This window comes from Pelodiscus sinensis, chromosome 12, assembly GCF_052426305.1.
Source record: "Pelodiscus sinensis isolate ZL-2025 chromosome 12, ASM5242630v1, whole genome shotgun sequence".
NCBI classification, from domain to species: domain Eukaryota; kingdom Metazoa; phylum Chordata; order Testudines; family Trionychidae; genus Pelodiscus; species Pelodiscus sinensis.
The window spans coordinates 13,827,460-13,840,279 of record NC_143063.1 but is presented as its reverse complement, the minus strand read 5'-3'; the positions used below and the strand labels follow the sequence as shown (position 1 = coordinate 13,840,279).

The 12,820-nt window shown below is 43.5% G+C and overlaps 1 protein-coding gene across 1 annotated transcript in view; it reads right to left on the bottom strand.

Annotated features, from left to right (window-relative positions):
• Positions 1-12,820, bottom strand: part of NECAB2 (N-terminal EF-hand calcium binding protein 2) — a 386,434-nt gene that overhangs the window by 47,637 nt on the left and 325,977 nt on the right. The window contains exon 8 of the mRNA XM_006133911.5: positions 10,140-10,219. Within this exon, the coding sequence (XP_006133973.1) occupies positions 10,140-10,219 (80 nt within the window). The remainder of the gene's footprint in view (positions 1-10,139; positions 10,220-12,820) is intronic.

Genomic DNA, 12,820 nt, shown 5'->3' with positions numbered 1-12,820 from the left:
CCTCTAATTAACACCTTCACATTTAAGAGGGATTCAGATCTGAAATCCCTATTCTGAGCTTGAACTGGCACATTATTTTAATGGGGCAGAATCTGGTCCTTATTATTTTTAAAGCATTTTTTGAAGATGAAAAGCAATATTTAAAGGCTATATTTATTAGTTTCTGACCGGCTTCTTTCACCCAGGAGCAAACAGCAACCCTTGTGTCCTCTCTGTCCTGCAAAGCAGAGTTAACAGGGAAAACCACTTCCCACTTCCACAAACAGGGTTAAAGTGCTTAACATCCTCAGTTTTTATAGTTGTTAAGATTGCCATAATGAAGTACTCTGCTTCACCTAGGTCCAAAATTACCCCTATAGGGCTCTGCCAGCCAAAAAGCCTTTGAATCACTCCTGATTGCATAATGACAAATCCTCCTTTGGTAAGAACCCTTCCTATGCAGACACATTCACAGACAACTGAATAGAAAGACAAAAGTGAGTTGTTCTCCTATTGGTAGCTCTTATAAACATGTATGAGTCAAAATTTGGGGGGATAATTTTCTTTACTAATGAAATTTGGGGCTACCCAGGCACATGAACTGTAAACATTCTTCTGAGGTGTCTAACTGTATATTAAAATGTTGCTGTTCAGAATAAGAATGTTGGTAGCTCTCAATGGTTTTTTGCTTGCCTGTTATAGGAACATTGGACTGGCCTGTTACAGGAACATGGGCCTGGAAGTGATCTCCTGAGACACTGAGTTCAGCAGACAAACTGCTGATCTATCCATGTGTACAAAATTGTAGGTGAGTATAAAAGAGACAACAGATTACATTCTACTCTCAGTCACACTCATGCAAATGCAGTAAATCAGATGAACTACGCTGGATTTAGGGCAATCTCTGAAATTGTAAATTTTCCATTTTCTTTACGGGAGCAGAACTGGACTCTTTACACTGGTTTAGTTTGTAATTTGGTCAGGAAACAACCTTCTTGTTAGTAGTAACATTATTTTTAAGTAAGACTGCCTGTGCAATCTTAATTTGGCTCCCCTTGCGTGTATGCATATGATATATCTGTTAGTTACATGGTCACATACTATTTTTTCCACAGGGCCTCATGCAGTGAACAGCCCAGATCATATTTGGTGAGTGGCTAACCATTCAATGTTTCTTTTTGCCCTCATCATTCAACATATAGACACATTAATTTTTTACTGCTCAGTACCCAAATTCTGTAATGAATATGGAATTATGCTCAGGTGATGTTTCACCCCTCAGGATTTGGAGAAGTCTTGATAACTTGGAAGGAACAAATAAATACTGTAAAACCAAAAACTTTCAAAAAAGCTTTACGGATAAACTATAAATTTGCTCTCCCAACTAAATAACACTCTATCTAATCCTGTGAAGGACCTGATCCAAGGTAAAAGCCCACTGAAGTCAACAAAAAAACTTTACTTGAGTTCAGGGGTCTCTAGATGAGGCTCTAAAGCCACACTTGCCCCACCCCTATAATGGGCTATTTTCATTACATATTTTTAATTTCTCAAAAAGCCTCTTCACAAATGTAACAGGAATGGGAAAATGCCATGGAAAATTGGGCAAACCAATGAAAAGGGAGACCTGACAACTGAAGAAAAGCAAAACTCTCCTTGAGAACACAGCTCCTTTGAGAGACTCTAAAATACCAAACAAAGAAACTTTGTGAAGTTTCCCACTTTCTAAAGAAAACAGAGGTGTGTTGCATTCTCAGAGAGACACATCATGTTTCTCACCACTTGAAAGCAGCTGGTGTGTTCTCATTTTCAAAAGCAAGATACCATAGTCCCTCTGGGGTAGTGATAGGCAACCCAGGCTAGTGACTGGGCCACACGAGTGGCCCTCCAGATCAGTGAGCTGCAGGATTGCCTCCTGGGATAGGGTTGTTTTGCGAACTGCTCTTATGTACCTTTAGCTGGGTGTCTACTGAAATGTAGCAGCGCTTTGACTGAATGGAGAGGGCACACATGGCTCTCACAGTCAGCGTTCCATGCAAACAGCACACCCCTCACTTCATATGCTCTTGCTTTATGTGCATGTCGCTTCAGTAACACCAGTAGAAAAAACGACACGTATGGAAACCAGAGGAGTTTGGCTACCCTGAGTATGGGCAACGGTAAACAAAACGTTTTGTGGACCACATGTAGAACCCTGATGAGCCGCATGCAGCCCACAGGCTACAGATTGTCCACCACTGCTCTGGAGTGTCCGCCACTATAATCCTCTATTTTCCTGTCCAGCTCAGCAAACAGCATGCAAGGCCTAACTCTGTGGGGAGGAGGTGGGGATTAATTAGTCTTTTCCGTTGTAAAAAATGCAAATAAAAGATAAAGAATTATTTATTTGTGATTATGGAGCACCCATTTAGCACCAGGGCTCAGTCTAGACTGCAAGCCTCTTTCAAATGAGGCTTTTTCGATAGATACTTTTTAAAAAGCCTCTTTCAAAAAAGAGCATCTTTCAAAAAAGAGCATCGAAAAAGCAAGTCTCTGTGTATTGGACTACAAGAACCACAATGCAATTTAACAGGCTGAAGGGCCACAGTGGGATTATTTTCCCATACAATCAGCTCAATAGAAATGCAGGGAAAGGGGAAAAAAGCATTTTGGAGAATATCTGCATTTTCATCACAGCAATAATTCAATCCTGCCATCAGCGCCTATTCATCTTTCTCCTATCCCATGGAGAGCTGTGACAATAAACCTATTGAACATCTTGAAAACCACTAAATACCTTGTCTTCATTGATTAGGGTGATGAGCTATCTGAGATAAAAACAGTGAAGATCGGGCACTTCAGATTTACTGAGAGGTAAAGAGGGTTAGTGGTGATAAAACTGAAGTGCCTTGTCTTTCATTGGGTTTTAATCTTTGGACAGCTCATGCATGTCTGTCACCCGGAGATACACAAAGGCACCTTTGTTAGAAGTGAAATGTGAAGACAAGCGTTTATCTGGGCTCTGACAGATTAAGAAAGGAGTTCCAAAGCCAGAGAACCCCTGGAAAATGCCTGGCCAACAGTCCTCTGCTGAGAAGGGGCTGAAGTGATAACGCACATGATCAAATCTCAGCTGAAGGTGATTCCTCTTCTCAAGTTCCCTGCTATTCATCTTTAAGAGAGTCAGTCAGAAAATAAGTTAAAGTCTCTTTTTTTTATAGTTTTAGAATTTGTTAAAAATCAATGTTTGGTTATGGTTGAAAAAATGAAGTTTTGAAAGAAACTAGTTATCCATGATAGTTGATGATTAAAGTAAATAAATATATGGAGATATACCATCTCATAGAACTGGAAGGGACCTTGAGAGGTCATTGAGTCCAGTCCCTGCCCTCATGGCAGGATCAAGTACCATCCCTGACAGATTTGCCCCAGATCCCTAAATGGCTCCCTCAAGGATTGAATTCACAACCCTGGGTATAGCAGGCAAATGCTCAAGCCACCGAGCTCCCTCTGTACGCTGCACCTGCTCATGGATACATTCCAAATAGGGCAGCAAGCTCTCAGATGGCAGCTAGTAACAAGAATTGATTTACGTTAGGTGTCACGGTTACTTCCAGAACTCAGGAACATCTGCAGATATGTGGCTTGTACAAATCAACTAAAAAAAATGTAAAACGCAGACAAAAAAGGCAACCAGTGGCTGTACTGCAAGGCACTACAGAAAATATCAGGAGAATGGCTAAGCTATAACTGTTGTTGCCCAAAATAACAGCAGTGGAATGAAAAGCCAACAATTCTTGAGATTCATCGTAGAGCAATGGTCACCAACCAGTAGATCAGGATCTACTGGTAGATCTTGGAGGCTTTGACAGGTGATCTTGACTGGTTTGGCCAGGAGGCTGTCAAGTACTGGCACTTCATCTTCCCCTCTAAGCACTGTCGTGCTGCTCCTTCCCTCTGCCTTGGACCTGCTCCCCTCCCCCATCCCTGGGAGCCTCTTGCTTGCTGTGCAGGGCACAGGAAGAAGAAGAGGGGGTGCTAATGTCAGGGTACCCCTCCTTCTACGCCATCTCCACAGAGCAGAGAGAGGCAGGGATGTAGAGATTTTCCTGGCTGCAGGGCCAGAGTAGGAGTAAACCTGCCTTACCACCCAGAAACCACCTGTGGTAAGTGGTGCCCAGCTGGAGCCTGCATTCCAAACCCTGGCCCCAGTCCTGAACCCTTCCTGCACCCCAAACCATTGCCCTAGCCCTGAGTTTCACTGCACCCAAACTCCTTCCCAGAGCCAGCACCCTGCACCTCAACTCCCTGTCCTAGGCTCAGCTCAGAACCCCTCCCACACTCCAAATACTTTAGCCCAAGATCAGAGTCCACATCCTCCCTCCCCCGCACCCTAGCCATCTGCCCCCAGCCTGATAAAAGTGAGTGAGGATGAGGGAGGGAGGCAGGATGGAGTGAGGAGGGGCACGGCCTTGGAGAAGGGACGAGAAGGAGGTGGGGCAAGGGTGTTTGGGTTTGAGGTGGATCCTGGATTGCATTTAAATTCAAAAAGTGATCTCATGCTTTACAAGGTCGGAGACCACTGTTGTAGAGGCATGCTATCCATATCAAAGAATATTGCTCCATCACTGTAGCTAGGATGAATAAGACTGCTTGAAATAGATTTGGTTATTAATATGTGAAGAAGGAACTTTGCAGAAACTAAAAGGATGCTTCAACTGATGATTGAAATGAACTTAAATGTTCTGTTTCTTTTTTCTGGGAGCACAGCATTTGCATAGAGATTGCCAAAGTAGTTCAAACTGTCTTATTTATGCTTTAACTGCTCCTAGTTGCTTTTGCATTTAAACTGAGATTGACATTTGCAGTACTTTTGCAGTATCAACCTACTGCTTTGGCAGGTCTTTATCTGAGGTTTAACTTTTACTTTCTCTAGTAGCGGAGGAGGCTACTTTTGAAAGTGACTATTTCCTTCTGCAAAAATAATTTTCCTCTACTCCTTAGCCATGCCATGTGTCTGTTTATTGGGTTCCAAGACTATTTTAAGTTACTGTAAAATCACTACATTTTAAATAAATACAGAATAGGTTGGACCTATATAATTTGGACTTCCCTTGTCCGGCCACATCCATGGTCTGGCATCCATGAGTGCTCTGGGGCTGGAGTGCTCAGAGAGAAAGGCTGGGGGCCCCACACTCAGCCACTCCTCCCCTGCCCTCTCAGAGCACAGCAAATAGCTGTTTTGTGGCATTCAAGCTCAGGGAGGAAGGGGAACATGAGGTAGTAGAGGGAAGAAGCAGGGTGGCTGCAGAGCCCTACAGCAGGGGGCTAGAAGCACAGATCAACAACAGCTGGGAGTACAGCCCGGCAGCCAGGGACATAGCTAGCAGCTGGGGGCACAGCTCTGCAGCCCTTTGGCTATGGGGCCCCTGCAGGACTCCACAGCTTCCCTGCCTCTTCTCCCAAGTGCCCTCCCATCCCCGCTCCGCCAATGTCGGCCCCTCTCCTGCTGCAGAAAGATGCAGTTTTACGTTTTAGTCAGTAGATGGAGTCAGAAAGCTTACATCAGTGGTCTCCAACCTTTTTAACCACAAGATCACTTTTTCAATTTAAGTGCAACGTAAGATCTACCTCAAACCCAAATACCCTTTCCTGGCTTCCTTGAGGTACAGGAATGGAGGGGGGGGGGAAAGGACACCCTGACATCAGCACCTCCCTCTTCTCCCCCCACACCCTGCACGACAAACAAGAGGTTCCCAAGGGTTGCTCCAAAACAGAGGGCAGGAGCAGCATGACAGTGGGTGAAGGGGCAACTGGAGTGCCGGCATATGATAGCTTCCCTGCCAAACCAGTCAGGATCACCAGTCAGAGGCTCCAAGAAATACTGGTAGATCCCGATCTACTGGTTGGTAACCACTGGCTTAAATCAAGGACTTCCCCTTTTAAAGTTAGTTAAATGTCATCTTGTTTTACAGTTTATATATATACACACACACACACACACACACACACACGTTTTATGTGGGGTCACAGACACACACACACACACACACGTTTTATGTGTGGGTTTTTTTCAGTTTTCCTAGTTTTCTCAGGGCTTTAATTGGAAGGATCTCTATAATCAACTATGCAATGAGACACATCCTTAAAGGCAATTCACACTTTGATTGGCTGGAGTTGCAGTGGCTCCTTTTGTCCTACCTCAGATTACAATTTATCTACCTTCTATCATATGCAAAGTAACCAGTCTATAATAAAAAAGAGATAAGGATACATTAGATATGGTCAAAATTCTTCTAATTTTCATAAAGACAACAATTAAAAAACATCAGGTTTTTTTCTATTTTTTCTTTTCCTGTTACACTTAGAGAATGATCAACATTTTAGTTTTAATTAGATGCTTCTGGCAACTTTCTTTCTGTGCTTTTCAATCTGCACCAGTCCCCACCCTAGAGAGACCACTGAGCCTCCACATGCGATGATGTTGCATTTGGAACCATTTACCAATAGATACCAGATTTCATGCCTGGTCTCCCAGCCTCCAAGGAGACTCAAGCAACATACTAGCTTTTATGATGTGGGGCTCTGCTCTTAACATGAGGTGGAGGGGGAGGAACACTATAGCTGTAGCGGGAATGTGATTTGACTATGTAAAGAAATATACCTTGTGCTATGATATTTGAAAGCCTGGAGTCTCTGAATTCAGAGTATGCAAACTCAGACCTCCTGACAAGACAGCTCTAAGCAACTATTTTGCTCTCTCTAGTGATAGTCTATTCTCATTTCATCTTTTTTTTTTTTTTTTTTTAATTTGGAAGTCTGAGAGGAGAATTTCCTGGCGCTGCCTTGGACTTTTTCCACATTATTTTCCCTAAATTCAGAGAGTACTCCTCAGCTCAAAGTTTGCTTGAAATCCAAAGCTAGCACAGAAAATCTTTGGGGAGCTAACCTAAGTCTGCTTAACCCTCTATGGGAAAGTCCAAAAGGTGTACATTCTCCTTACGGGTCTCCCAAGCCCACTGCACATCTGAAGAACCAGCTTCTTAGAGGCTGAATACCTCTGAAGAATCTCCCAATGCACAGCTTTATGGGTAATTAAAGCACTGAAGAAGAGATACATGTTAAAATGGGAGCATGTTTGCCCTACCCTTCTAAGCCCCAGGATTAGCTATCTGCCATAGAGGAGGATTTACAGATTGTGGGGCAAAACTGCATTATGTGAAATAAAGGAGCTTGAAAGCATCAAGCACATATTCATGGCACTCATTAAAGAAAATGATTCACCAGCAGAAAAGAAGAGAGGGGAACATATCAAATTATATGTTAGAACCTGAGGTTTATCAGTGGCACCAAAACTATGGTCAGGATGAAAGATTTATTTGAACTGATTAGAATTGAAAGTATGTCTCTACTCTGGCAAATTACCAAAACCAGGATCACGGGGCTCCTTGCTTGTTGTCATGTCAAGAATCTGTAGAAATTTGCTCATTTTACAAGTAAAACTGGATGTGCTGTTCATCTGCAGACTCAATTTGTGTTATTTCTGTCTGATCCCTGTGGTTTGTTCATTACCATCACTGTTTTAATGGTTCCTGTGGTTATTCCCAAGAATTATGATTATGCCATTTGACTAGTGCCATTCATTGAAAAGCATCTTAAAATGCCGTACAAACGTCACAAACTGATGCATAGCAATGTAGTCTCATAAAGTGACATAGAATTAAGTGAGAACTTCTGCCTATCAACACACACACACGCACGCACACACACACCCCTTCAGAAGTCTGTTAACAGATTACCCTGTCTGACTTAAAATCAATCACACTGTCAAGTACTTCAGCATGCACAAAATTTTTGATGGTGGAGTTACAGCTTGAAATGCTAAATGAAAGTTCAGCTCAGAAATGCTGGTGGCAACTTAAGCAGAGGCTGCCAAGAGAATATGCTTTAAATGAGGCAATCTTTTGTTGCTTTAAAATATACCAGTCAATCTATAGGCTTCTAGAACCTGGCCTATCTAGCAGTGTTGAAAGAAGGGCCAATTTACATCACTGCTGATTATAATGACAGTGGCACACAGAATGATTGAAAAGGGATATTAAAAGATGGCTTTTGAAAAGGAGTGATTGTAGATCTGTTGTAAGCACAGTATAGTAAGGGGCACACAATTGTTAAGGATGGTGCTGATTTTAAAACTGCTGACACTCTGTATAGTTTATTCAGGTGGTGACCTTGCGAACTTACTGCTGTGAGTATTTACTGGGGATGATCTGTGCAAGCAGTGCTTGAAGGATTAGGCCCATAGGGAGCAGGTCCAAAGCCTTCCTTTGTGCACCTAACGTATGTCTAAACTGCAATTTAAATCCCACAGCTGACTCACGCTTGTGGGGCTTGGGCTAAGGGTTTGTTTAACTGTGGTACAGACATTTAGGCTCAGGCTGAGGCCCAGCCTCTAGGACTCTGTAAGGTTGAAGGGCTCCAGAACTCAAAAATCTTCACTGCAGTTAAACAGCACATTGGCCCAAGCCATGTGAGCCTCAGTCAGCTGGCATGGACCAGCCAGGGGTGTCTAATTTCAGTATCAACATCCCCATACCAGCTTCTATGGCAGCAGATTCAGAGCTGTTTTAATGCAAAGGCAGAAAGAAGAGATAGTATTACAAAGGGCAGGAACAGGAGGGTCTGGGGTACATGCACATATCCATCTTCACTGCTGCAGTGGAGACTGGCACATAGGGGTTGACAGAGGCAACTACCTTGTCTCTCTCAGCATGTTCATCTAGGACAGGCCTGGGCAAAATACTTTCCGCAGGCTGGATTTGGCCCACCAACCTACTGCATCTGGCCTGTGGACGCAGCAGGGAGCCTCAAACAGACTCTCTGCCTGCCCCTCTGTACGGTGCTGAGAAAAGCCGCTGTGGGGCTTTGTTTGAACAGCTTTGAGCCTGGGGAAGGGCACAAAGGCTTCATGCACTGCTCCCACCCGCAGCACAATTCCATTGGCCAGTTTCCAGCCAATGGGAGCTGCCGGTTGTCAAACAAGCAGCTTGTGAAGCACCCTTCCCATCTCCCCTCAGGTTCATACCTGTTCAAAAACTACATGGCTCTTCAGCCAATGTGGGGGTGGGGCAGGCAGAGAGTCTGCTTGAGAAGGCTGCTGGTGGTGGGTCAAGCAGGTAAGTCTCTCAGCCAGAGCCTGCCTCTGGCACCCCAAACCTTTGCTCCCCTACCCCACATAACCCAAATCCTCTGCCCCCGTCCTACACTCATATCCCTTCCTAGATCCTGCACCCCAATCTCCTGCACCAGGTCACAACCCAAACCCCTGCACCCCAGTCCTCTGCCCCAAGTCACAATTCCCTCTTGCCCAAGGTCACAACCCAAACTCCTGCACCATAGTCCCCTAACCCAGGTCACAACTGCCTCCTTCACCCAAACTCCCTCCCAGACTCCCACCCTCTTCTGCACCCTAATTCCTTATTGCAAGCTCCCTTCTGCACCCAACCTCCATCCCAGAACCTGTACCTCCTCCATTAATATGGAAGAATGTGGGCTTTTACAAGTTTCCAAATTCTTGGAGTGGCCCCCCATCAAAAATTATTGCCTACCCTGGTCTATGCTACTTGGGCTATGCACTGGGTAAAAGATTTGCCCAAAAATGAACGACCAAAACAGTCTTATTTTTTGTTTGTTTGTTTGTTTGTTTGTTGGATATATAAATTCCAATGCAGTATTTGTGACCCACATGCAGCAGCAATGTATTAGTACGCAAGAGTCACAAACTGGTCTGTTTTCATTTTCCAAAGTCTGCAAAATGCAAACACACTCAGTAAAGAAAATCTAGAAATGGTGACCAGGGAATTGAACGCATAAATCAACAAATGTGACACTAGGAACAAGCAAGGAATATGATTTAAAATATGATTTTTAAATTGACAACATCCATCTAAATATTCTGAAAAAGCATTAATTGGCAATGCCTTTTTCTGTGGCATGTTATCATTGTTGAGTCAGACCTAGTGTGGTAGCTGGCATAAACTCTTGGGAATGTGCAAATATAGAGGAAAAATGGTGGGCAGGTTTTGGCTTAAGATTGCAGCATTCATAGCAGTCTCCCAAACTAAAGAATAAACTAGACTGTGAGCTTTTCTAGCCAAAACCTAGGAAAAAAAGTGTCTTACCTTATTTTCCAGTCTTCCAATCAACTCAGCTAATCTATTAATCTGTGCTTCCAGCCCTTCTTCCTTGGTGTCTGAAGAACCTAATATAAGAAGTCAAATATAAATACACCAAAAAATAAGCCTACACATATGTACTGAGCACATGATTAAGGTGCTTAAAACCAGGTTGACTTCTTAATTTTCCCTCAGAAAGGGCCTGATCCAACTATAACTGAAGTCACTGGAAAGACATTTGAGTTTAGTATTGGCTTCAGGATTGCACTGATATTTGAGTGTAAATTGAGGAAGTGAATAGAAATCACTATATAACACAAACCCAGCTCTGTGCCAGAAGGGTCTTCCCAGGATCAATGGACATACTTCAATTTTTACACAACTATTCTCTGTAGTAGATAGATATTATACTTGTTCTCAGACTGTTCCCATTGGTAACCTGCCATTATCAGACATTGCTTGGCAGCTACCTGGTCTCCAGGCAGTTTACATCTAATTTGGAGCACTGCAGAAGATGCTGAGTGTGAGGCATAGATTGGCAAGATAGCCAGCACAAGACCTGCCATTTCTTCTCAGTTACATAAATCCGCTCTGGGCTGAGAAACTCTTTGCTACAATCACCAGGGCAGTGTTTACATTACACCCATACTGCTGGACATTACAGAATATGAGTTCAATTCTCCGCCCTCTTAGCCTGAGGACTTTGGCATGCTAGATTTTTGGACTGTCTCATCAGAAAGGTGACTAGCTGAGAGGCTTTTTGAGACTTGTTTTAGGAGGAAGCAGGGGCAGGGCACTAGGGAAAACTTCATGGAGACACTTTTAAAACACTGGCTCCAAACGGAAGGAAAAGATGGAGTGCATCCTTGCCTGTGATAAACTTAGCATGGGATCTTCAGTCCAAATCATGCCTTGCAGGAAAGCATTTCCCAGTGGGAAGCTGCTCTGTCCTTTGCTGAATAGAGCTATGCTATTCTCCAAATATCATCACAAAGAGCCAAAGCCAGAACATTAACTAGTTCCGAAAGACAAGGACACAGAATGCAACAACCCTGGGAGTGCATGTGACATCACTGTTGGTAAAAGCTGTGGCAAAGAATCGGTGGTAAGCAGACATGTACCACAGATACACTGGCTTTTGCTGGTGCTCGAAGCTGAGGACCAATTTAGTTAGGGTCTCTGTTTCTGAGACCTTAGGATTAGAAAGTGTGGAGGGATGAGAGGGTGAGGAAGTACTCTCCATATGTCTCATAATGCAAGGTTTCTACAGGGCCTCTTTGTTAACTGATGTGGAAAGGATTATGTTCACAGACAGCGAGCGCCATGGAGATGGATGCAGATCACTGCATTACACACTTTCATGAATATAAATAGAAGCTAGAGATGGGACCAAGCAGCAAACATTTGATCTTGACTTGCTGAAAGTTTGGGATATTAGGGTTGAGGGATGTTTGAATAAGAGATTGAGCTTTGAGCCACTAGAGAGCTGGATTAAGGTGGGCTTGGTGCCAGTTATGCAGCCTGGCTGTGTGTGCATGGTAGCCAGAGGGTTAAAATATTTAAACTTTGGGAAGCAGCTGGATGGTGCTGTGAAGAAAGGAAGTCTGGAGCAGAAGGGGAGGCTGATGGCTGGCTGGGCTAGGCTGAGGGCGGGGGGATGCAGCTCTGGTTGGTCTCCAGGCTGGCAGTGTAGGCTAGAAGGGGCTGAGAGCTGGGACTTGGAACTCAGTGGCAGTTTAAACTGGGGTTTGGCTGGCTGTCCCCAGCTGGAAAACAATCTGAGGCTATGGCTACACTGACATTTTTTTCCAGAAGTAGCTATGCAAATCGTGCTCACATTTGCATATCTTCTTCCGATTCTTTTTGCAGAAGAGGTTTTGCTGCTATTTGGCCCCATGTAGATGGGGCCAAATGTCGGGGAAAAAAAACCCTCTTTCACAAGACCCTGTAAACCTAAATTTATGAGGAATAAGGGGTCTTGTTAAAGCGGGTTTTTTCCCGACATTTGGTCCGGTCTATGCAGGGCCAAATAGCGGCAAAACCTCTTCCAAAAAAGAATCGGAAAAAGATAAGCAAATGCGAGTGCAATTTGCATATCTTCTTCTGTAAAAAAAACAGCAGTGTAGCCGTAGCCTGAGAGAGAAAGGCTAGGAAGTTAAGTTGGAAAACAAGAGAGAAGCAACAAAGGACAAAGAATGGCTTCAGATTAGGAAATCAAAAAACAGAAGTATCTGTATTTGGAGAAGAGGGAGCAGACAAAGATGGAAAAAAGAGATCAACATTTTGATTTACTAGCTGAAGATATAAAGATGGGAGATGTTAATCCCATGGAAACAGTGGAGTGGATTTGGTGATGTATCAGAACTATACACGCACAGTATATATTCATTAGTAGAATGAATACATAGACAACAAGATGAGAAACTCCTAAAATGACAATTTTAGGGAAAACAGATGCAATTTGCCAGCTCCCTACATTTATGAGAGAAGCAAAAGGAGTAATGTACGGAGTTCCCATAGATATAACTGAGGATGAAATTTAAAGGGTATATTGGGGAGGACCAAGTGCTGTTTGTTAAATGATTGATTATCAGGAGATGGGGAGAACTCAAAGCATCCACAGCCATCCGAGTAATATTTAAAAATGTAACACCACCTGACTGAGTTAATATAGGGTATCAACTTTT